At 36.3% G+C, this 23,787-nt stretch overlaps 1 protein-coding gene across 1 annotated transcript in view; it reads right to left on the reverse strand.

Moving 5' to 3' along the window:
* LOC121872086 (ras GTPase-activating-like protein IQGAP3) overlaps positions 1-23,787 on the reverse strand; it is a 123,093-nt gene that overhangs the window by 14,833 nt on the left and 84,473 nt on the right. The window contains exons 29-30 of the mRNA XM_042374778.1: positions 10,197-10,314; positions 9,365-9,559 (exon numbers count right to left, since the gene is read on the reverse strand). Of these exons, the coding sequence (XP_042230712.1) occupies positions 9,365-9,559; positions 10,197-10,314 (313 nt within the window). The remainder of the gene's footprint in view (positions 1-9,364; positions 9,560-10,196; positions 10,315-23,787) is intronic.

Consider the following 23,787-nt stretch of genomic DNA (forward strand, 5'->3'; position numbering starts at 1 on the left):
CATGGAATACCAGGTGAGAGGAGGAGTCAATCTGTGACTGGTGAGGTTCAGACTGTTGCAGTAGCAGTGGACCTTGCCAGAGAAGCTGCGCAGTGTGTTACAGTTCCAGGCTTCTCCAAGACCACCAACGACGACATCATGGAGGTGATAATGGAACCTGATGTGACTACCGAGGAGATGGTACATGATGATGACGACGTCAGTGAAGAGGCAGGTGGTGCGTCATCCCAAGAAGAACAACACTTATCCCATAGTAATGTTAGGGGTGCCATCGAGTGTATCGAGAAAGCCAAGCTCCTCCTTTCCGACGACCCTGACGCAAACAGGTATGAAATCTTCACTACCCAGCTGTTGCAGACTATGGAGCCCTACATCAAGGTGTATCACGACAACATCAACACCAGCCATCAGCAAAGCATAACAGATTTCTTCGCCCGCAACCCACCACAGCCAGCCCAAGCCAGTGATAGTGACAGTGAAGATGACTTTGAGGGATTTGTCAGGGAAGCCCTGACAACTGTAAGTGACAGTGATGGTGATTCACCTAGTAATGGTGATTCACCTGAGGGCCAGTAGCCTGCCCTCTGCCTCGGAACCAGCCTCCATCCCCGTACGCAGACCCATCTCTTCTACTAACGTAAGTGTTCCACCTAGCTTTTAGTTTTCCTAACCTAACCTATATTTTTCCTATGTTAACCTTTATTTTTCCTAACCTAACCTCTTCTATATTACTTGTTTTTTCATACCATCATAAAGTTAAGATAAAATTTTTACTACAACATAGTTGTGTGTCGTCAAAAAGTGGAGTTTGGGGGTCGGCCCGGACTCTATTTCAATTAATCCCATATGTTATGTTATTCACTTTACGCGTTCCTCACTTTCCGCGGGACCCTGCGGGTTACATTAACCGCGTAAAGTGAGGGTTGACTGTATATATATCTCGCGGGTCTAAATGGTCGTAAAATGGGTGTCTGAACCAATTAGAATAAATCCCATAGATTCTGTACTTTCGTTATCGGTGGGGTCCCAATTAGGCATGATAACGAAGGGATGACTGTATATACTTGTGACACTGGCCAGTTGCTTCCGGTGTTATGGTACAGGGGTATCAAGTGACAGCACTAGGATCCCGCTTCCTCTATCAAGGAATAAACAATTAAAATTTAAATTGAAAAACAAAACAATAAAATAAATTACTATCATACAAGAATCCCTCCAATGTAAGTTATATTCACCCAGGTCGTTTGGGTGGAAAATTATGAGAAGAGCTTAGGCACTCTTAAGTAATGATAAATAAACACATAGGCCTTCAGCGCCAACTGTCAAATCTTATCTCAAATAAATAAACAAACAAACGGCAGACATTCTGTCACCTCACCCCCCTCCCCCTCTTCCCACCACCATCGTGTTCAAGATAAAAGAGTGGTGATTTCTTTACGTATGTTTATTTTATATAATATCTCAGACTAGAGTTACGATAATATAAATTGCATTGCTGAAATCCTTGCAAGACAGAGATTAATTTGAATATAAACGTCATATATTTTGCTCAAGATATAAAAAATGTAGTACATTAGTGTACAATACACCTAGACCCCGACTTACGACTATATGGACTTACGTCCATTGGTACTTACGACCTGCTTTGACCGTACGTCCATACGGGACATACGACTGCGACCGCCGTGACCAAAATTTTTTTCAAATGACGCGCGCATTTTCTATACCGAAACGTTTCCGTCCCGGGCGAGAGGGAGGGGTGGCTTGGGTCGCCTCGTGGCTACACTCACTCAGTGGAGCGCTTTGTTTGTGTTTGGCTATCGTATCCTATACTGATCACGCTGTGAACTTTCGTTATTATTGTATTTAATTGACTTTATAATGACTGGAAAGCGTAAAAGTGAGAGTGCTGGTGGTACTCCAAGGAAAAGGAGACAGGCAATTACTTTTGAGATGAAACTGAAGATAATAACACAGTATGAGAATGGAAAAACAGTAGCAACGATCTCACGCGACCTAGGTTTCTCACACTCGACTATATCCACTATTCTGAAGGACAAGGAACGTATTCGTGAAGTAGTGAAAGGAACAACACCTATAAAGGTAACTATAATATCAAAGAAAAGACAAGGTCCTATCCACGATATGGAAAAATTATTGGTGATATGGATAGAAGACCAGATGCAGAAGCGTGTACCCTTAAGTGTTCTAACCATACAGGCTAAAGCAAGAAGCCTGTTCCAAAGCCTGAAGGAGCAGGCAGGAGATGAATGTGATCAAACCTTTACAGGAAGTCAAGGGTGGTTTGATAGATTTAAAAAACGCTACAGTCTACACAGTGTTAAGGTGAGTGGAGAGGCAGCTAGTGCCGATGTTGGTGCTGCCGAAGCTTTTAAGGAGGAGTTAGATGATGTGATTGTGGAAGGGAATTATTTGCCAGAGCAAATATTCAATGTGGATGAGACTGGATTATTGTGGAAACGCATGCCTGACCGGACATACATCCACAAAGAGGCAAAAAAAATGCCCGGATTCAAGGCATTCAAGGACAGAATTACACTTCTGTTGGGGGGGAATGTTGCTGGTTTCAAGCTAAAGCCCTTCATGATCTATCATTCAGAGAACCCCAGGGCTTTTAAACATGTCAGCAAGCACACACTGCCAGTGTTTTATCGCAGTAACAAGAAAGCCTGGATGACCCTAGTACTATTTGAGGATTGGTTCATGACTTGTTTCATTCCACGAGCCAAGGAGTATTGTCTGCAACAAAGGATTCCATTCAAGATTTTACTGATTTTGGATAATGCTCCGGGACACCCACCACACCTGGACGACATGCACCCTGATGTTAAGGTAGTGTACATGCCACCTAACACTACCTCTATCATCCAACCCATGGATCAAGGTGCTATTTCTGCCTTTAAAGCCTATTATTTACGCACGACCTTCGCTCAGGCTGTTGCTGCTACTGAAGGTGAGAAAATGCTCAGACAGTTTTGGAAGGAGTACAACATTTTGTCATGTATAAAGAACATTAGTGCAGCATGGGATCAGGTTACAAAACATTGCATGAATGGAATATGGAAGAAAATCCTGAAAAGATATGTGAACAGTTTCAAAGGATTTAATGAAAGTGAAGTTATTTTGGATATTAGTAACAAGATAGTGGAGTTAGGTAAACAGCTGGAGTTAGAAATTGATACTGAAGATGTTGGACAGTTGGTTGAAAGTGTAGCAGAAGAGCTCAGTAACGAGGATCTTATTGAACTAGATGCACAGAAAGTTGCAGAGGAAGAAGAGAGACAAAATGTAGAAGAAGAGCCTGCACCCCCCAAAAAGTTTTCAGTGAAACATATGGCAGAGGCATTTGCTACAATTAATAAAGCAATGCAAATGTTTGATGACATGGATCAAAATTATGAGCGTTATGCCAAAGTTGACAGAATGATCCAAGATTCACTTGCTTGCTACAGAGAAATTTATAATGAAAAGAAAAAGAAAACTGTGCAGTCTAAATTGGACACCTATTTCAAGAAGTCCCCCAGTACTGGCTCCTCACGCCCCACCAGTGCTGCCTCTTCACTCCCTCAAGATGATCCAATACCTTCAACCAGCAAGTTACCACAGTACATAAACCTGTCTGAAGGAAGCGACATTGATGACCCACCCAGCCCTGTCTCCTCTTCTGCTTCTTCCAATTAATATAGTCTCCATGTATCCTGTAAATAGAAAATTATGGGGGCCCCGTGTGCATTCAGCTGACTACATTTAAGGTAAGTGCTCAGTCACACTGTATCCATTCCTCATTATTTTTTACGTTTAGTGTACTGTATTTCATTGTAGATTTTTAAAAAAAATTTTAATTTTTTATTTTTTGAAATTTTTTTTTTATTTTTTATTTTTTATCCATATCGGACTTACGACCATATCGGACTTACGACCTGGATTTGGGTCCCTAACCCCGTCGTAAGTCGGGGTCTAGGTGTACTGTAGTACATTTTATAAAAAGTTTTTCAACTGTATTTTTGGGTAGATTTACATAAATTTCTTCATTTATTTTCACCTATTTCCATTCACACACCATACTAAAATAAACGTAAAATAAATTAGTGCAAAGCTGGATTGCACATGTACTAATTTGATTACGGTACTAAAATTGTTATGTCTAGTGCGAATTACAACATGTTTATATTCAAATAAATCAGTATCTTACAAGGATCCCAGCTATGTTAATTATATTCTCCCAGGTCATTTCACTGGCATTTTAAAATGAGAGAAGCTCAGTAGGACTGTTAAATAAACACACAGACCTTCACCTCAAACTTATCACCGCAATCTCCCCCAACCCCTAGCTGACTGGCGTGGCTGGTTCCGGCAGTCCCTCCCTCCCTCCCTCCCCCCCAGCCAGGCTTTTAGGCTTACAGTTTTTATCTTATATAATATCTCAGACTAAAGTTAGGAGATTATAATTTGCATTGCTGGAATCCTTGCAAGACAGCCACTTATTTGAATATAAACGTCATATATTTTGCTCAAGAGATAAAAATTGTTGTACATTAGCGTACAGTACTGTAGTACATTTTATAAAAAAGTTTTTCAACTGTATTTTTGGGTACATTTATATAGATTTCTTAGTGCAAAGCTGGAGTGCACATGTACTAATTTGATTACGGTACTAAAATTGTTTTGTCAAATGCAAATTATAGCATGTTTATATTCAAATTAATCAGTATGTTACAAGAATCCCAGCTATGTTAATTATATTCACCCAGGTCATTTCACTGGCTTTTTATAAGAGAGAAGCTTAGTCACTTAAGAACTGATAAATATACACACGTTAGACCTGGGCCTGTGCCAACTGTCAAACGTACTACCCCTCCACGCCCCCTCGCTCGCTCGCTCCCACCCTCTCTCTCCCCCATCTGCTGGCGTTGCTGGAATCCTTGTAAAACAGTGAATAATTTTAATACAAACGTCATGTATTTTGCACAAGAGATAAAATTAATCACCTGTATCACATTACAGTAGTGATTTAAGAGTAAAAGTTTATATGTACGTATATAGTATTCCACATACACGTAACTATAAATAAAAAGTTTATGTGATGATCGGACAACGTCCATTTCGGTTAACGTCATGTTTCCAAGAACGTATCTAGGACGTTAACCGGCGCACGACTGTATACCAATTCACCAACCGCTGCATTGAATTTCGAGTATCAGCGGATTAGTGCTTTATCTTTATGACCCTGTAATGTATTCCTCCATAAATGTGTGGAATTAATTACAAATAATATTAATAAATAAGAAAAAATACGATTTTGTTCAAGCTCTGGAATGCGACGTCAGCATATGTTACCAAGGTATGTTAATTCCTAGCCAATTCGCTTGGCCAACATACAGGCAATTAAAACATCTAATAATTACTTAAGTAATAGTAGGAGAACATGTCGCTACCTGGCATTTAATTGCAATTCTCAAAACCCCCTCCTTCACCCCCACTATACGCATCACGACCCTCATCTCTTGCCTCAGAGCAAGCAGTAAATAAAAGTCAACTCTCGAGGGGTGGAGATGGGTGAGTTATGGACGTCGCATTCCGAGCTATATCACAAAAACTGGTTTTTAGTGCCCGAGCTGAACTTTCTAGTCTTTGTAGCTCATCACTCAATACTATCTCCTCAGTGACAGGTCCATTCGCGTAGGTAAGCATTTCAGCAATTAGAACTCAAATTCACGGAGCTTTCCTTTGTGTACATTTATAGCTGCACCTTTGTCTGAAAAATGGCTAAAAGATCACCCTGCATCCTCTCTGTAAAGTTGCAGTCACCTGTATGCTAATGAATCCCTCAAATGCTGTCTCCAGTAGGGTAAATTCTACCTAACCCAACTCCAGAATTAAAAATGCTATTTCTTACTTAAACACAGTATTATTACTATTAATTCATTAAAAAAAATATTATTGTAAATATAAAAGCTGGATTTATAATTACTGTACCGATGATGATGAAAACACGAAACGATTAACGTCCATAGGACAGACACCAAACTCTTCAGAAGTAGCTAAGCAGTAACCATTTCTGAACTCTTACAAGCATTACTACAGGGTATCTATTAATGTCATACCTACAACATTTATTTTTAAATAAACAAATACCTGATACAAATGAAGATTTACAGAAAACTTTCTTTTCACATCTGCATCTGTTAACATCACTGGCGGTATTGTAGCAAAGTTAGACTCGTCACTGTAACAACTGGGCTAATGGACCAAGTTGTGAGGTGTTATGGTTGTTTTTGTTCAATCCAGAATGCGACATCTAGCTTTATACCTAGGTATGTTAATGCCTAGCAATAACTAGCCAGGCCAACATACAGGCAATTAAAACATCTAATAATTACTTAATACGTAATATTAGGAGGACACGTCGCTACCTGGCATTTAATTGCAATTCTCAAAACCCCCTCCCACACCCTCCATCACACGCATTGCTACCATCATCTTCTTGCCTGGCGAATCAGCTGTAAATACGCACAAAGAAGGCTACGCTAATTTGTGTTGTTATAGCTGAAATACTAAGTGCCACGAGTATTTTATATACTGTATTTATGCATCTTAGCATTAATTAGAGTATTGTGATGATTTTTCCACGATTTTTATAGTTTCATTACATGTAATAAATTTTTCCCTTTCCCAGTGAGTCAAGCTTTCACTAAACCAAATTATGACTAAACTTTAAGTGAGGGAGGGTGTCAAAATATGTTTTATCCCTAAACCAAATTAACGTTAAGTGAACTGATGCTAAACGAGGAATACAGTGGTCCCTCGGTTAACGAACGCTTCGGTTAACGAATTACCTTCCATAAGAATCTTCAATTTGGTTCACAAAAAAAAATTGATAAACAAAATCCTTACAAAAATCACATTTTGTTTTGAACATCAGCTGATAAGTTGAGGGGGTACTCAGCCAATTCAGAAATCACTTCTATGTTTACATTCAATTCCAATGGAGTAAATATCAAGAAAATTGTGCACTTTAATATCTGTGCATTTTTTTATACAGTAATAAAATTATTGGTCATTCTAAAATTTAGCCATCCAAGCTCTGTCTACATAAAGTTTCTCAACTATTATTTTTGGCTTGATATATGTAACTTTATTCATTTATTGAAACTCATTTACATGCACACACTGTCCTAAGGACAAAGCTGAACTGTACATGTAATCAGAATAATGTGCAAAATGATTACTAAAATTTTTGTCCAGTGTAAACTATGGTGGCATGTTTACATTCAAATTAATCACTATTTTATAAAATTCCAGCAATGTAAATTATATTCTCCCCTTTCACTTCTATGCAATTTTATGAGCAAAAAGCAAAAACTCAACTAAACGACATAAATAAAGAAATAAATGCTACAACAGACCTTCGGCGTTAACTGACAAAAATGTCACTGTCACCCCTCCCTCCCAAACCACCCCCCCCCCTCCTTCCAGCGAAGGTTTTGTGGTTATACAGTAGGCTTTAAGATTTTATCTTCTATAATATCTTAGACTAAAGTTGAGAGAATATAATTTGCATTGCTGGAATCCTTGCAAGACAGCGAATAATTTGAATATAAACGTCATATATTTTGCACAATTGATAAAATTTTTTGCTCTCTGTAATAAAATTCTTAAATTAGTTCGAAAATTTGTATGTCTAATGCAAATTATAGCTTGTTTATATTCAAATTAATCACTATCTTATAAGAATTCCAGCAATGTTAATTATATTCTCCCAGGTCATTTCACTGGCATTTTAAAACGAGAGAAGCTCAGTAGGACTGTTAAATAAACACACAGGAGACCTTCCGCTCAAACTGTCAAACATATCACCTCAACACCCCCCCCCAGCACGCTCGCTCACTTCCTCCCTCGCTGGCTGGCTCCTCCCCTCCCTCCCAGCCAGGGTTTTAGGCCTACAGTAAGAGTGTATATGTACATGTATATATACAGTGGGGCATGCTATAACGAACGGATCCTACTACGAATATTCCTATAATGAACGGTTTTACCTATAAAATTGAGAATGCTATAACGAACGAAACTCCTACAACGAACATTATTTAAAAATTTTTTTTTTTTTACTAATTTATTGTTTTTTTATTACAAGTATTAATGATATTGGTTATTTCAGGGGTTTAGATGCATATTTATGCACTTTTTTACAATTTTTACAATTTTATATTATATTTTTCAGTGTTAAGTGGTTGTATTTGGGGGCCTGGAACGGATTAATCCTATAACGAACGAATGCTATAACGAACAAGGTTCTAGAACCAATTAGATTCGTTATAGCATACCCCACTGTATATATATATATATATATATATATATATATATATATATATATATATATATATATATATATATATATATATATATATATATATATATATATATATATATATATATATATATATATACAGTATAGTGATTTAAGGGCGAGTTAGGGGAATTTTAGGAGTGTTTCTAACTTTATGCGTTTTTGGCTTTACTTTGTATATACTTTTTTGCGAGCTGGAACCAATTACCCAATATCCCATTGAAACAATGGTTTCGGTTAACGAGCGACCCTCTGGAACGAATTGAGTTCGTTAACCGAGGGACCACTGTACCTGTATATTCTATAACCAATTATTACAGAAGTGAATGTTTCAGTTGTTCCCTCCCACTTTCTCTACTTGTACTACTTTCCTTACTATTTCTCCCTTTTGAGATTTCTGTATCATTTAATAACCCCCTCAGAAAGCATAAAAGGAGAAAGGATGTTAGAAAGGTATAAATCACACTTGTTTTTAGATGGGGTTGTGCCATAAAATGGGTCATGTAATTAAGAAACTGAGGAAACTTGAATCCATAAATTAATGGGAATGACAGCAAAATTGAAATCTCATTCCACTCTGTAAAAGTGGGTTGGCAGCAGTAAAGGCAATCAGCCATAAAACTCACTTCAAATTTCCCTGATGGTTACCAGGATGCCATGCCATCAAGTAATCAGAGCTATAAAAATGTTGGTGATGATCATGACTAGAGGTAATCTGAGGAACAATACAGTTGAGGATTTTGGTTCTCTTAATTTTAGAGGTGGATGGTTGCAACCTCTTAAAACATACCATAATTAACTTATCGATCAAAAACAGCAGTTATTAATTTAAGAATCTTGACACTGATGAAGCTTTGAATAAACAAAATAATTTTGACACTTATACATGCATTGGTTACATTCTTTGTGAGCCATTGCCCAACTCTTCAGTCTTTATGGGGGAGGCTTTGATTCATCAGTGTACTGATAGAAGGTGATGATAATTGTGAACCTCACCTGGTTTCAGAAAGGAAAGAATTGGAACGGTTGAGTGCAGTGTGGTTCATCTTAGCTTGGTGTTCTTGCTGGTTACGAGTGTGGACGATACTCCGGTACTTCTCCTCCTGGGGAGCCAAGGTAGGTCCCGTCACCAGCTCTCCCACTACACCGCCTTCAACACATCGAATGACATCTACTAAAAGCTGTTTTGTTCTGGAATACAAATATAGAATTGGTTGGGTTTAAAATAATATGATTTATCAACTAAGTTACTTTTTGTCTCGACAAATGAGAGTAAACAAGATGAACCAAGCCTCACATGATACTAAAATGAGTTCATTACGTGTGCGTGTGTGTGTGTGTGTGTGTGTGTGTGTGCACGCACACTTGGCAAGTCGCCACATAAGAGTATGGTGGTCAGAGCTGTTGGTATCTAAGGCCAAAACATCTTTAGAACAGGAAAAGCTACCATATTCAAATTTGAGATACATATTCACCCTCATAACCTCAGGAGTTGCCATGTACAGTATTTATGGTAAAAAGGTTAACGTCATAACTTTGAAAAAAGGTACATTTAACAAAGCAAAAATACTGTACAAGTGCTGAAGAAAAGGATGCCTACAAATGAAAAGAAGAACACTGCAAATTCAAATACTCCTCCATTTAATGATACTTAGCTGAAGTAAAAAGTTAAACTTAACAACAACGAGGTTAATGCCAAGTACAGTACAGTAACAGCACTTGCCCTTCATTTTCTTTGAAAACAAAATACTGTAGCTAAAAATATTTTTTACTTTTATTCCTTTAAAAACCAAACAAGATTAAAAAATAAATAAAGTCAATACTGTACCTGCTAAAAAGTTTATTAGAATCTTTCGTGTCTTTATCCTCTGCTGTTTCTGTCATGTCAAACTTGTTAGTGAGAGCCAAACAAACCTCCATCCTCCCCACAGTGCCAGACCCAAACTCTGAAATGTAGAAGAATTACAAATACAATTTAATTTAACTCATTCATTGCCTCTAGCAGCTGACTGTGGATCTATTATACTGTAGATGTAACAGAAACCTGTCAAAAGTGCTGCACTGAGGGTACATTTGAAATTCAAGAGAGATGTATTGGAGGGGTTAAAAAAATTAAGTTAATGAAAAAAGGATATCCAATACAGTGGTCCCTCGGTTAACGAACTCAATTCGTTCCAGAGGGTCGTTTGCTAACCGAAAATTTCGTTAACTGAAACCATAGTTTCAATGGGATATTGGGTAATTGGTTCCAGCTCAAAGAAAAGTATATACAAATTAAAGCCAAAAATGAATAAAGTCAGAAACACTCCTAAAATTCCCCTAAATCGCCTTTAAATCACTATATATATATATATATATATATATATATATATATATATATATATATATATATATATATATATATATATATATATATATATATATATATATATATATATATATGTATATATATATATGTGTATATATATATATGTATATATATATATATATATGTATATATATATATATATACAGTATTACCCCGCCTAACGCGGTTTCACTTAGCGCGTTTTATCATATACGCGGTTCCTCGCCAGAGCTGAACTTTCACTTAACACGGATTTTTTCATCATATACGCGGTGAGTGTCCGGCTCGAGACGCTATTTTTAGATTTGCCCCACCCGCCACCCTGCCTGACTGCCTGTTTTAGCTCATAAAATTCATACAAATTACCCGGCCAGAATATAATTTACATTGCTGGAATTCTTATAATTTGGTGATCATTTTGAATATAAACATCATATATTTTGCATTAGACATACAAATTTTAGATAAAATGTTTACTCTTGAGTAAATATGTTATCTTTTGTGCAAAATATATGACATTTATATTCAAAATATTCCTGGTCTTACAAGGAATCCAGCAATGTCAATTATATTATCCTAACTTTAGTTTGAGGTATTATTTATTACAAAAAAGTTAAGTATTCTGGTTTTCCCACACATCTCCTTGGGACGGTTGGTGGGGGGTGTGGGGGAGGGAGGGACCGACCGACCATCTGTTACCCTGTGAAGAATATTTTTTTTTTTATTAACTGAAGATATTTGTTTTAGCTCATAAAATTCATACAAATTACCCGGTCAGAATATAATTTACATTGCTGGAATTCTTATAATTTGATGATCATTTTGAATATAAACATCATATATTTTGCATTAGACATACAAATTTTAGATAAAAGGTTTAATCTGAGTAAGTATGTTATCTTTTGTGCAAAATATATGACATTTATATTCAAAATATTCCTGGACTTACAAGGAATCCAGCAATGTCAATTATATTATCCTAACTTTAATCTGAGGTATTATTTAATACAAAATGTTAAAATCTAAATTTTTCACCCAACATCTCTTGAAGGGAGGATTGGTGGGGGGGAGGGTTGGGACTGACCGCGTGGTTGGAAGAGGGGGCTGCGGGGTACTTGATTGACAGATAGTGTCGTGAAGAATATTTTTTTTTTATTAACTGAAGATATTTGTTTTAGCTCATAAAATTCATAAATTACCCGACAGAATATAATTTACATTGCTGGAATCTACAATTTGGTGATCATTTTGAATATAAACATCATATAGCATGAATACAAATCTTATATAAAATTTTTAATCTAAGTATGTTATCTTTGTGCAAAATATATGACATTTATATTCAAATATTCCTAGTCTTACAAGGAATCTAGCAATGTCAATTGTATTATCTAACTTTAGTTTGAGGTATTATTTATTAAAATTTAGTGGTTTTTCCCCAAAAATTTCTCCAGAGGGAAGGAGCGGCAGTGTAGTGTGAGAGGGGAGGGAGTTGAGTCCATTATTTGAATGGACATTAACTTGGCGACTGTATTTCTCTATTTCTCTTAAGTATTAATTGTGTGCATGTACCATCATAAAATTAAGATGTTATTTTTACTACAACATAGTTATGTGTCTTCAAAAGTGGAGTTGGGGTAGGGCGGTTTCTATTGGAATTAATCCCATATGTTCTGTTGTTCACTTACTTGGAGTTCATAACACGGGACCCTCTGGGTTCTATTGACGTTAAGTGAGGTACAACTATATATATATATATATATATATATATATATATATATATATATATATATATATATATATATATATATATATATATATATATATATATATATATATATAAAAGTGACCCTCGTTTAACGAACACCTCGGTTAACGTAATTCGATTAACGAACTGCCTTCCATAAGGATCTTCAATTAGGTTAAGCGAAAAAAAATTAACCACGAACTTCTTACAAACCGACCTCAACATGTTTTCGCTTGCACTGACCGGGCAACCAGCTTTAGTATCAGTCAATACATTAATCGGTTCTAGGGCTTAAAATATATATATATATATATATATATATATATATATATATATATATATATATATATATATATATACAATGACCCCTGGATTTCATAATTTACCTCAGTTAGCGTAATTTAAATTATGAACTGCCTTCCTGGGATCTTCAATTAGGTTAACGAAAAAAAAATTAAACAACGAACTGCCTGGCGACCTCCAACATCTTTAACACTGACAGACAACCAGCACAGTATCGGTCATAATACATTAATACGGTTCTGGGGCCTAGAACCCATACCTATTTTTTAAATATCCAAGAAGTTTATACTATTCAGTAATTTTAAAAGTTTAATATTCAATTTTCAGTCATTTTTAACAATTATTGACAAATTAAGGTAAAGTGACTAGTTTAATCACGGCATCCAGCCTCTTAACACAGCAAACAGCGTCCAGTCTCTCTCTGTTTTTCCTGGAGGTAACATCTTGCGCCAGGGAGCTTCTCTTCAACTAAACGCTTTTTTCTGTGTTTCCAAGCAAATTAGTGGTCATTTGGAAATATATTTTATATATTGTATATAATGCAGTGCAGCGTTGATTTAAAAGAAATAATCTTACGTTAAACAGAGAGCTAAATTTTTATGGGTGAAATGGCACCATGGGGTGACTTCTTCTGTTTCCCTTATTCTCTTCTTCCTTCTCCTCCACCCCATTCTAAATCCACATCATCATCATCATCATCCAGGAGCCTTCACCACTTTTACCTCAAAAGTAAGTGAACTTTCTACCATTGTTGTTGGGAATTTGGAAATTTTCAAAATTTTCGGTGAGCTGGAACCAATGCCAAAACCCATTGAAACAATGGTTTAGGATTATGAACGTTTAGGTTAACGAAACGACCTTCTGGAGCGGATTGAGTTAGATTAACCGAGAATACTGATATTGATATATATATATATATATATATATATATAAAATATATATATAAAATAATATATATATATATATATATATATATATATATATATATATATATATATATATATATATATATATATATATATATATATATATATATATATATATATATATATATATATATAAAATATATATATATATATATATATATATATATATATATATATATATATATATATATATATATATATATATATATATATATATTTCATGTAAATCAACAATGATGGGAGAATAAATATAAAATCACGGGGAAAATGGAAACAATACCTTAGCTTTAAGTCTTTATTCAAGACATCTTCAGCAACTAGATTACATGGACAGAGAGAGGCTTAAATATACAGGGTGACCTAAAACATGAGGTCAGGTCATAATGATGACATCCACTAATCCCCACACCAACACAACCGTGAGTTGCCTCTGAAGATGTCTTGAATAAAGAGCAAGCTAAGGTACTCCGTTGTTTCCATTTTCCTGTGATTTATCAAGATATATATATATATATATATATATATATATATATATATATATATATATATATATATATATATATATATATATATATATATATATATCTTGATAAAATCACAAAATGAAATTTACATGAATATATATATATATATATATATATATATATATATATATATATATATATATATATATATATATATATATATATATATATATATATATATATATATATATATATATATATATATACACACACAGTGGGGCATGCTATAACGAACGGATTCTACTACGAATATTCCTATAACGAACGGTTTTACCTATAAAATTGAGAATGCTATAACGAACGAAACTCCTACAACGAACATTATTTAATTTTTTTTTTCTAATTCATTGTTTTTTATTACAAATATTAATGATATTCTTTATTTCAGGGGTTTAGATGCATCTTTATGCACTTTTTTACAATTTTTACAATTTTATATTATATTTTTCAGTGTTAAGTGGTTGTATTTGGGGGCCTGGAACGGATTAATCCTATAACGAACGAATGCTATAACGAACAAGGTTCTAGAACCAATTAGATTCGTTATAGCATACCCCACTGTATACAGTCAACCCTCACTTTACGCGGTCCCACATTCCACGTTTACGCGGTGCCCTGCCAGAACCCAGGATGCTCACATTCGGAGGTGGGTGTACCCCTTTACACGGTGAAGTATAATTTTTTTTAATTTAGCTCATAAAATTCATACAAATTATCCGGCCAGAATATAATTTACATTGCTGGAATTCTTACAATTTGATGATCATTTTGAATATAAACATCATAGGTTTTGCATTAGACACAAATTTTAGATATAATGTTTACTCTTGAGTAAATATGTTATCTTTTGTGGAAAATATATGATATTTATATTCAAAATATTCCTGGTCTTACAAGGAATCCAGCAATGTCAATTATATTATCCTAACTTTAGTCTGATTTATTATTTATTACTAAAAAGGTAAACAGTGGTATTCCCACACATTTATCTAGTAGGGACGTTGGTGGGGGGTGGGGGGGAGGGAGGGAGGGACCGGCGACCGACCATCTGTTACCGTGTGAAGAATATTTTTTTTTTATTAACTGAAGATTTTTATTTTAGCTCATAAAATTCATACAAATTACCCGGCCAGAATATAATTTACATTGCTGGAATTCTTACAATTTGATGATCATTTTGAATATAAACATCAAATATTTTGCATTAGACATAAAATTTTTAGATAAAATGTTTAATCTGAGTAAGTATGTTATCTTTTGTGCAAAATATATGACGTTTATATTCAAAATATTCCTGGTCTTACAAGGAATCCAGCAATGTCAATTATATTATCCTAACTTTAGTTTGAGGTATTATTTATTACTATACCTGGTTTTCCCCCCAAAATTTCTCAGAGAGGGAAGAGCCGGCAGTGTAGTGTGAGAGGGGGAGGGAGTCGAGTCCATTATTTGAATGGACATTAACTTGGCGACTGTATTTCTCTATTTCTCTTAAGTATTAATTGTGTGCATGTACCATCATAAAATTAAGATGTTATTTTTACTACAACATAGTTATGTGTCGTCAAAAAGTGGGGTTTGGGGATCGGCCTGGACTCCTTTTCAATTAATCCCATATGTTATGTTATTCACTTTACGCGTTTCTCGCTTTCCGCGGTACCCTCCGGGTTACATTAACCGCGTAAAGTGAGGGTTAACTGTATATATATATATATACAGTCGACCCTCGTTAATTCGGACTAATAGGGGGGGAAGGGTGTCCGTTTTAGCCGATTGTCCGAATTAACCGATTTAGGGGTTAATATCGCATTATATTTCAAAGTCATTGTTTTCGTCACGATTTTATCCCACTTTCCACTGTAATACGTAAGTAATTTCAGCAAAAATATTACATTTCCGTGAATGTATTATATCAAGCACAGTATGAATAGAATATCATTGTAATATAACAGTATTTTAACCAAAAACTATTAAAAAAACGAGTAACTTCTCTTGAACATTGGAAGGTTAGGTAAAATCTTTTGTTTTCGTCTTGTATTTTATCCTATTTTACATTGAAATACATCACGTTTCAGCAAAACTATTATTTATTTCCGAGAATATATTCATTCAGGCGCAGTTCAGGTAAAATATACATGTGATGTAACAGTTTTTTTAACTGAAAACGATTCGAAAAACACGTACCCTCTAGCCCTGTTCAAGGAGAGGACTGGGAGAAGCTGTTTGATGCTGCAGACGATGACAAGGAAAATGATTTGGTTGGATTTTAATAAAAATATTCAGAAATATGGTATCGTAGTATTTATTCAAGTCATTAGGATAGAATATTATTGTAATACAACGGTTTTTTAGATGAAAACCAATCGAAAAGCGATTACGGTAACATCTTTTGAACGAACGAAAGCGAAAGTCATTGTTTTCGTCACGATTTTATCGCACTTTCCACTGTAATACGTATGTAATTTCAGCAAAAATATTACATTTCCGTGAATGCATTATATCAAGCGCAGTATGAATAGAATACCATTGTAATATAACAGTATTTTACCCAAACACTATTAAAAAAAACGAGTAACTTCTCTTGAACATTGGAAGGTTAGATAAAATCTTTTGTTTTCGTCATGTATTTTATCCTATTTTACATTGAAATACATCACGTTTCAGCAAAACTACTATTTATTTCCGAGAATATATTCATTCAGGCGCAGTTCAGGTAAAATATACATGTGATGTAACAGTTTTTTAACTGAAAACGATTCGAAAAACACGTGTACCGTCTAGCTGATTGATTCTCAACAGCTGGTGGTGCGTCATGCGTCGTTGTAAACAATAGGAGGATGAAGTAGATTACCGGGTATTATATTACGTGTGAAATATCGAAAAGGTTTTTATTACCGGTATTTTTTGTAGATCAATGATTACTGTGATACCGTATATGATATGATAAGTTAGCCTATGCTAAGAACTTCAACATAGACTACTGAAAACACGTTGTAAGGTAATTTAGCCTATTGTAAGTTGGTGAGCTTCATTTGCTGAAGGAACTGCACAACTTTTCATTACTAATTGGTACATATTTTACATTTCCATTGTTTACTGGCAGTAAATGGTAAATATTTTTCATGTCTGAAGCTAAAAGTTGCATCCCCCCCCACACTAGTGGTGATGTTACATTTAACCAAAAAGATGCTGGCGTTTTATCCCAGCAGTGGGTGGACCAGCATTTTAGCTTAAGGTCCGCGTAGGTAATATTCCTTAAAAAAAAAAAAAAAAGTTCGTTCAGATTTTGTCCGAATTATCCAACCGGATTAAAGGGCACGAATTAACGAGGGTCGACTGCATATATATACAGTATATACAGTATATATATATATATATATATATATATATATATATACACACAGTAGTACCACGATTTACTCGGTCAATTGAACCCACAGGGTACCGCTCACCCACGAGACACTCTTATCAATCATCTCATCACCACCTCAGACCACCTCAGAGTTAGGTACCCATGTGCCAAGTTAGTACTATGTGGGGATTTTAATGAAATTGACACCACTGATATCCAGGACCAGCTATCACCATCACAAGTTGTGACCTTCCCCACACACGGTCAAAATACCCTTGACCTTATCTTAACTGACTTAGCGGACCAGTACCAACCACCTCAACCAATGCCTCCTATCGGGTGTAGCACACACTTATCAGTGCTCTGGTCCCCAGCTGCCACTCCCACTCAAGTACAGAGACCCTACATCAAGACCTACAGGCCGATTACTGACTCTGCAGTGCGCCTCTTCGGGCAGTGGATAGTTCACCATCCCTGGACTGAAGTACTTAGCGTGGATGACGTGGAAACCAAATGGATAAATTATACCAACACCACCACGGAAGCTCACCACCACTTCTTCCCCGAGAAGTTCGTCAGATCTCACCCAGCTGACTTGCCCTGGATCACACCTCGGATCAAAAGACTTATGCAACAGAGAGACAGAGCCTTTCATCTCAATGACCACATCCGCTACAGGTCCCTTCGCAACCGAGTCATCCGCGAAATACGCACTGCAAAGAAGTCCCACTACCCAACCAAATTACAACACCTGAAGCAGACCAACATCAGTCAATGGTATGGTAAGCTTAAAGAACTCTGTGGACTAAACAATAAGACACACCCCCTCCCCTTCCTTAGCCATCTCACTAATGTTGACGCAGCTGAGCAAACAAATAACCATTTCGCCGCTATATGCCAGACGCTCCCCCGGCTTGACACAACCACTCTCCCTGCTTACCTACCAGCCCCCCTTCCCACTGACTTAGTAGAAGAATTTGAAGTAGCAAAACGCCTGGACAAACTAAAATTAAAACGCTCTACCACCCCCATTGACTTACCAATGAAACTCTTCAAGGAGTTCTCCCCGGAGCTTGCTAAACCCCTATGCTCCATCATCAATGCTTCTCTCAGTCAAGCCAGATGCCCAGTTGACTGGAAGACCTCTTATGTATCACCAGTGCCCAAGTCAACCAGCTCACAATCCTTAAATCAGCTACGACCTATTGCAATCACCCCAATACCCAGCCTAATCTGTGAAAGTTTTGTGTTCGACTGGGCTTATGCTGATATTGCAGGAGTCGTAGACCCTCAGCAATTTGGCAACATGAAAACTTCCTCCACCACTCACTGTCTTGTCAGCTTTCTCGATTACATATACCGCTATCTCGAGAAACGAAAAACGTCTGTAGCTGTCGCCTTCATTGATTTCACTAAAGCATTCGACCTAGTCGACCACAATATAATCATCAACAAAGCTATTGACCTCGGACTTCGGAGAAGTCTTATACCATGGCTTACAGATTTCTCAGTGACCCACGCCAAGCCAGCACGCCTGAGGCTGTTCTCAATTTTCAGTCACTCACCTGTATGCCCCCAAGGCACCAAGATGGGGACCACTTGCTTCCTTATGCTCATCAATGATGCCCTAAGGAGAAACCCCTGCTCGAAACATAGTCGACGACGCACCATTGGGATCAGCGTCAACAATTCTGCTCCCAACTACACCGCCCTTCAGGATTTATTGAACAGTCTCCAAAACTGGGCCACCAACAACCATGTCACCATCAACCATACCAAGACCATGGTTATGCACATCAACCTCTCCTCCGACATTGTCCCACCTCCTTCAATTACTCTAGGTCCGAACACACTCCAGGTTGTAGATTCCACGAAGCTCCTCGGCGTCACCATAGACAACAAACTAAATTGGAAACCACACGTCAGTGAAGTTCTCAAATCCTCCAGTTTCCGTCTCCACCTCCTCCGCCGACTCAAGTCCCTTGGAGTTCCTGCACCCGAGCTCCTCAGTGTTTACACAACATTCATACTTCCCAAGCTCACCTATGCCTCCCCCACCTGGTCTTCCTCCCTAAATGCCACACAACGTAAACACCTAGAAAAAGTGCAAAAGAGGGCATGCAAGATTATTCTCTCCCCTTCCTACTCCACATATCAAGAAACGCTCAACACACTGACACTTTCGACTCTCACTGACCATCACCACGACCTCATCTGCAAATTTGGTAAGAAGCTTCTACACCATCCTCGACACCGGCTCCTACTACCACCTGAGATCCCTAGTCCGAGAATTGCTGTTCGACACCACAACCGCATCCAGCCCATACATGCACGAACTGATCGCTATAAGAACAGCCCAGTCCCAACCATTGTAAAAATTATCAATAACTTGTAATAAACCAGTGTATTCACTCCCAGTAAACACTACTCCTTGCACTGTCACTATGTTGAAATGAACTGTAGTTTGAGCTTTTCCCCATCTAGTTATTATATGTCTTATTTGTGTCACTTATGTTTCTTGTATATTATTTGTAATTCGAAACCCATTCCCCAAATATGTAACTGTATATTTTCAGCCTTCTGGCTGCCAAGCTCTTTCAATAAACCGTTAATTATTATTATTTTTTATTAAAGTGAAAACCGCGTAAAGTGAACAACAGAAAATATGGGATTAATTCCAATTGAGACTGGCCGGATCCCCAAACTCCACTTTTTCCGACACAATACCTATGTAGTAGTAAAAATAACATCTAAATTTTATGATGGTATGCTCAAACAATTAATATTTAAGAGGAATACAGTTGCCAGGTTAATGTCCATTCAAATAATGGACTCAAATCCCCACCCCCCCCTCTTCCCAGCTCACTAGCTCCTACTTCTCTGACAAATGTTTGGGTGAAAACACTAGATTTTAACGTTTAGTAATAAATAATTCCTCAGACTAAAGTTAGGATAATATAATTGACATTTCTGGATTCCTTGCAGGTCAGGGAATATTTTGAATGTAAACTTCATATATTTTACACAAAAGATAAAATATTTGCTTTGTGTAAACCAAATTCTTACATTAGATCTAAAATTTGTATGTCTAATGCAAAATCCATGATGTTTATATTCAAAATGATCATCATATTGTAAGAATTCCAGCAATGTAAATTATATTCTGGCCGGGTACTTTGTATGAATTTTATGAGCTAAATAAAAAAAATTATACTTCACCACCATATATGAGTAGATTCACCGCGCAAAATGAAATTCAGGTTCTGGCTAGGTACTGCGTAAATGTAGAATCGCGTAAAGCGAAACCGAGTAAATCTGGCTATTACTGTATATAGTCATGCGCCGGTTAACGTCCTAGATACATTCTTGGAAACGTAACGTTAACCGAAATGGATGTTGTCCGATCATCACATAAACTTTGTATTTATACTAATGTGTATGTGGAATACTATATACGTACATAAACACTTTTACTCTTAAATCAATACTGTTATGTAATACAGGTGATTAATTTTTATCTCTTGTGCAAAATACATGACGTTTATATTAAAATTATTCACTGTTTTACAAGGATTCCAGCAACGCCGGGCAGATGGGGGAGAGAGAGGGAGGGAGCGAGCGAGGGGGCGTGGGGGGAGGGGAGGTAGTACGTTTGACAGTTGGCACAGGCCCAGGTCTAATGCGTGTATATTTATCAGTTCTTAAGTGACTAAGCTTCTCTCTTATAAAAAGCCAGTGAAATGACCTGGGTGAATATAATTAACATTGCTGGGATTCTTGTAACATAGTGATTAATTTGAATATAAACATGCTATAATTTGCACTGGACAAAACAATTTTAGTACCGTAAAGAATTAGTACATGTGCACTCCAGCTTTGCACTAACGTCATTTATTTCTATTACGTTTCTTTTACTATGGTGTGTGCATGTAAATGGATGAAAATAAATGAAAAAATCTATGTAAATCTACCCAAAAATACAGTTGAAAATTTTTTTTATAAAATGTACTACAGTACTGTACACTAATGTACAACAATTTTTATCTCTTGAGCAAAATATATGACGTTTATATTCAAATTATTGGCTGTCTTGCAAGGATTCCAGCAATGCAAATTATAATCTCCTAACTTTAGTCTGAGATATTATGCAAGATAAAAACTGTAAGCCTAAAAGCCTGGCTGGGGGAGGGGGGACTGACGGCTCCGCCACCCAGCGAGGGGTTGGTGGGGGGGGGTGGGGGGTTGAGGTCTCTGTGTGTTTATTTAACAGTCCTACTAAGCTTCTCTCATTTTAAAATGCCAGTGATATGACCTAGGAAAATATAATTAACATAGCTGGGATTCTTGTAAGATACTGATTTATTTGAATTTAAACATGTTGTAATTCGCACTAGACATAACAATCTTCGTACCGTAATCAAATTAGTACATGTGCACTCCAGCTTTGCACTAAGGTCATTTATTTCTTTTACGTTTCTTTTAGTATGGTGTGTGCATGTAAATGGAAGAAAATAAATGAAGAAATTTATGTAAATCTACCCAAAAATACAGTTGAAAAACTTTTTATAAAATGTACTACAGTATTGTACACTAATGTACAGTGACCCCTCATTTAACGAACACCTCGGTCAACGTAATTTCGATTAACGAACTGCCTTCCATAAGGATCTTCAATTCGGTTAACGAAAAAAATTCGGTTAACGAAGTTCTTACGAACCGACCTCAACATGTTTTCGCTTGCACTGACCGGGCAACCAGCTTTAGTATCAGTCCGCCAATACATTAATCGGTTCTAGGGCTTAAATTCCTTACTATTTTAGTAAATATCAAGAAGTTTATACTATTCAATAATTTTAAAAGTTTAATATTCAATTTTTTAGTCATTTTAACAATTATTGAACATAACTGAAGGTAAAGTGACTAGTTTAATGCGCGGCATCCAGCCTCTTAACACAGCAAACAGGAGTTAGTCTCTCTGTTTTCACTGGAGGTAACATCTTGCTTGAGACTCTCTTCAACTAAACGCTTTTTTTCTGTGTTTCCAAGCAAATTATTGGTCATTTTGAAATATATTTTACATATTGACAATATATAATGCAGTGCAGTGTTGATTTAAAGAAAATAATCTTGAATTACACCAAGAGAGCTAAAATTTTATGGTTGAAATGGCACCATGGGGTGACTTCCCTTCCACCCCAATGCCTTCTCTTTTTCCTTCTCCTCCACCCTCATTCTAAATCCCATCATCATCATCATCCAGGAGCCTTCTACATACACACCTCAAAGTAAGTGAACTTTTCTACCATTTTTGTTGAATTTAAGAAATTTTCGGTGAGCTGGAACCAATTACCCAAAAACCCATTGAAACAATGGTTTCGGTTAACGAACTTTTCGGTTAACGGACGACCTTCTGGAACGGATTGAGTTCGTTAACGGAGGGGTCACTGTATATATATATATATATATATATATATATATATACCTATCGACCCTCGTTAATTGGACCCCTTTAATCCGGTTTGGATATTCGGACAAAATCTGAACTTTTTTTTTTTTAGATTTGTAGGAATATTACCTCACGCGGACCTTAAGCTAAAATGCTGGTCCACCCGCACTGGGATAGAACACCAGCGTCTTTTTGGTTAATGTAACATCTCCACCACTAGTGTGGGGGATGCAACTTAGCTTCAGACACGAAAAATATTTACCATTTATTCCCAGTAAACAATGGAAACGTAAAATATGTACTAATTAGTAATGAAAAGTTGTGCAGTTTCTTCAGCAAATGAAGCTCACCAACTTACAATAGGCTAAATTACCTTACAACGTGTTTTCAGTAGTCTATGTTGAATTCTTACAGAGGCTAACTTATCATACCATATCACGGTATCACAGTTCTCATTGATCTACAAAAATACCGTAATAAAACCTTTTCGATATTTCAACCTCCTATTGTTTGCTCGACGCATGGCACACCAGCTGAGTATCAGCTGGACGGTACCGTGTTTTAATCGTTTTCAGTTAAAAATTACCACATGTACATTTTACCTTAACTGTGCCTGAATGAATATATTCTCGGAAATAAATAGTAGTTTTTGCTGAAACGTGATGTATTTCAATGTAAAATAGGATAAAATACAAACGAATTTTACCTAACCTTCAATGTTCAAGAAGTTACTCGTTTTTTAATAGTTTTTGGTAAAAACTGTTATATTACAAT

Source organism: Homarus americanus, unplaced genomic scaffold (genome assembly GCF_018991925.1).
Source record: "Homarus americanus isolate GMGI-L3 unplaced genomic scaffold, GMGI_Hamer_2.0 scaffold51476, whole genome shotgun sequence".
Lineage (NCBI taxonomy): Eukaryota > Metazoa > Arthropoda > Malacostraca > Decapoda > Nephropidae > Homarus > Homarus americanus.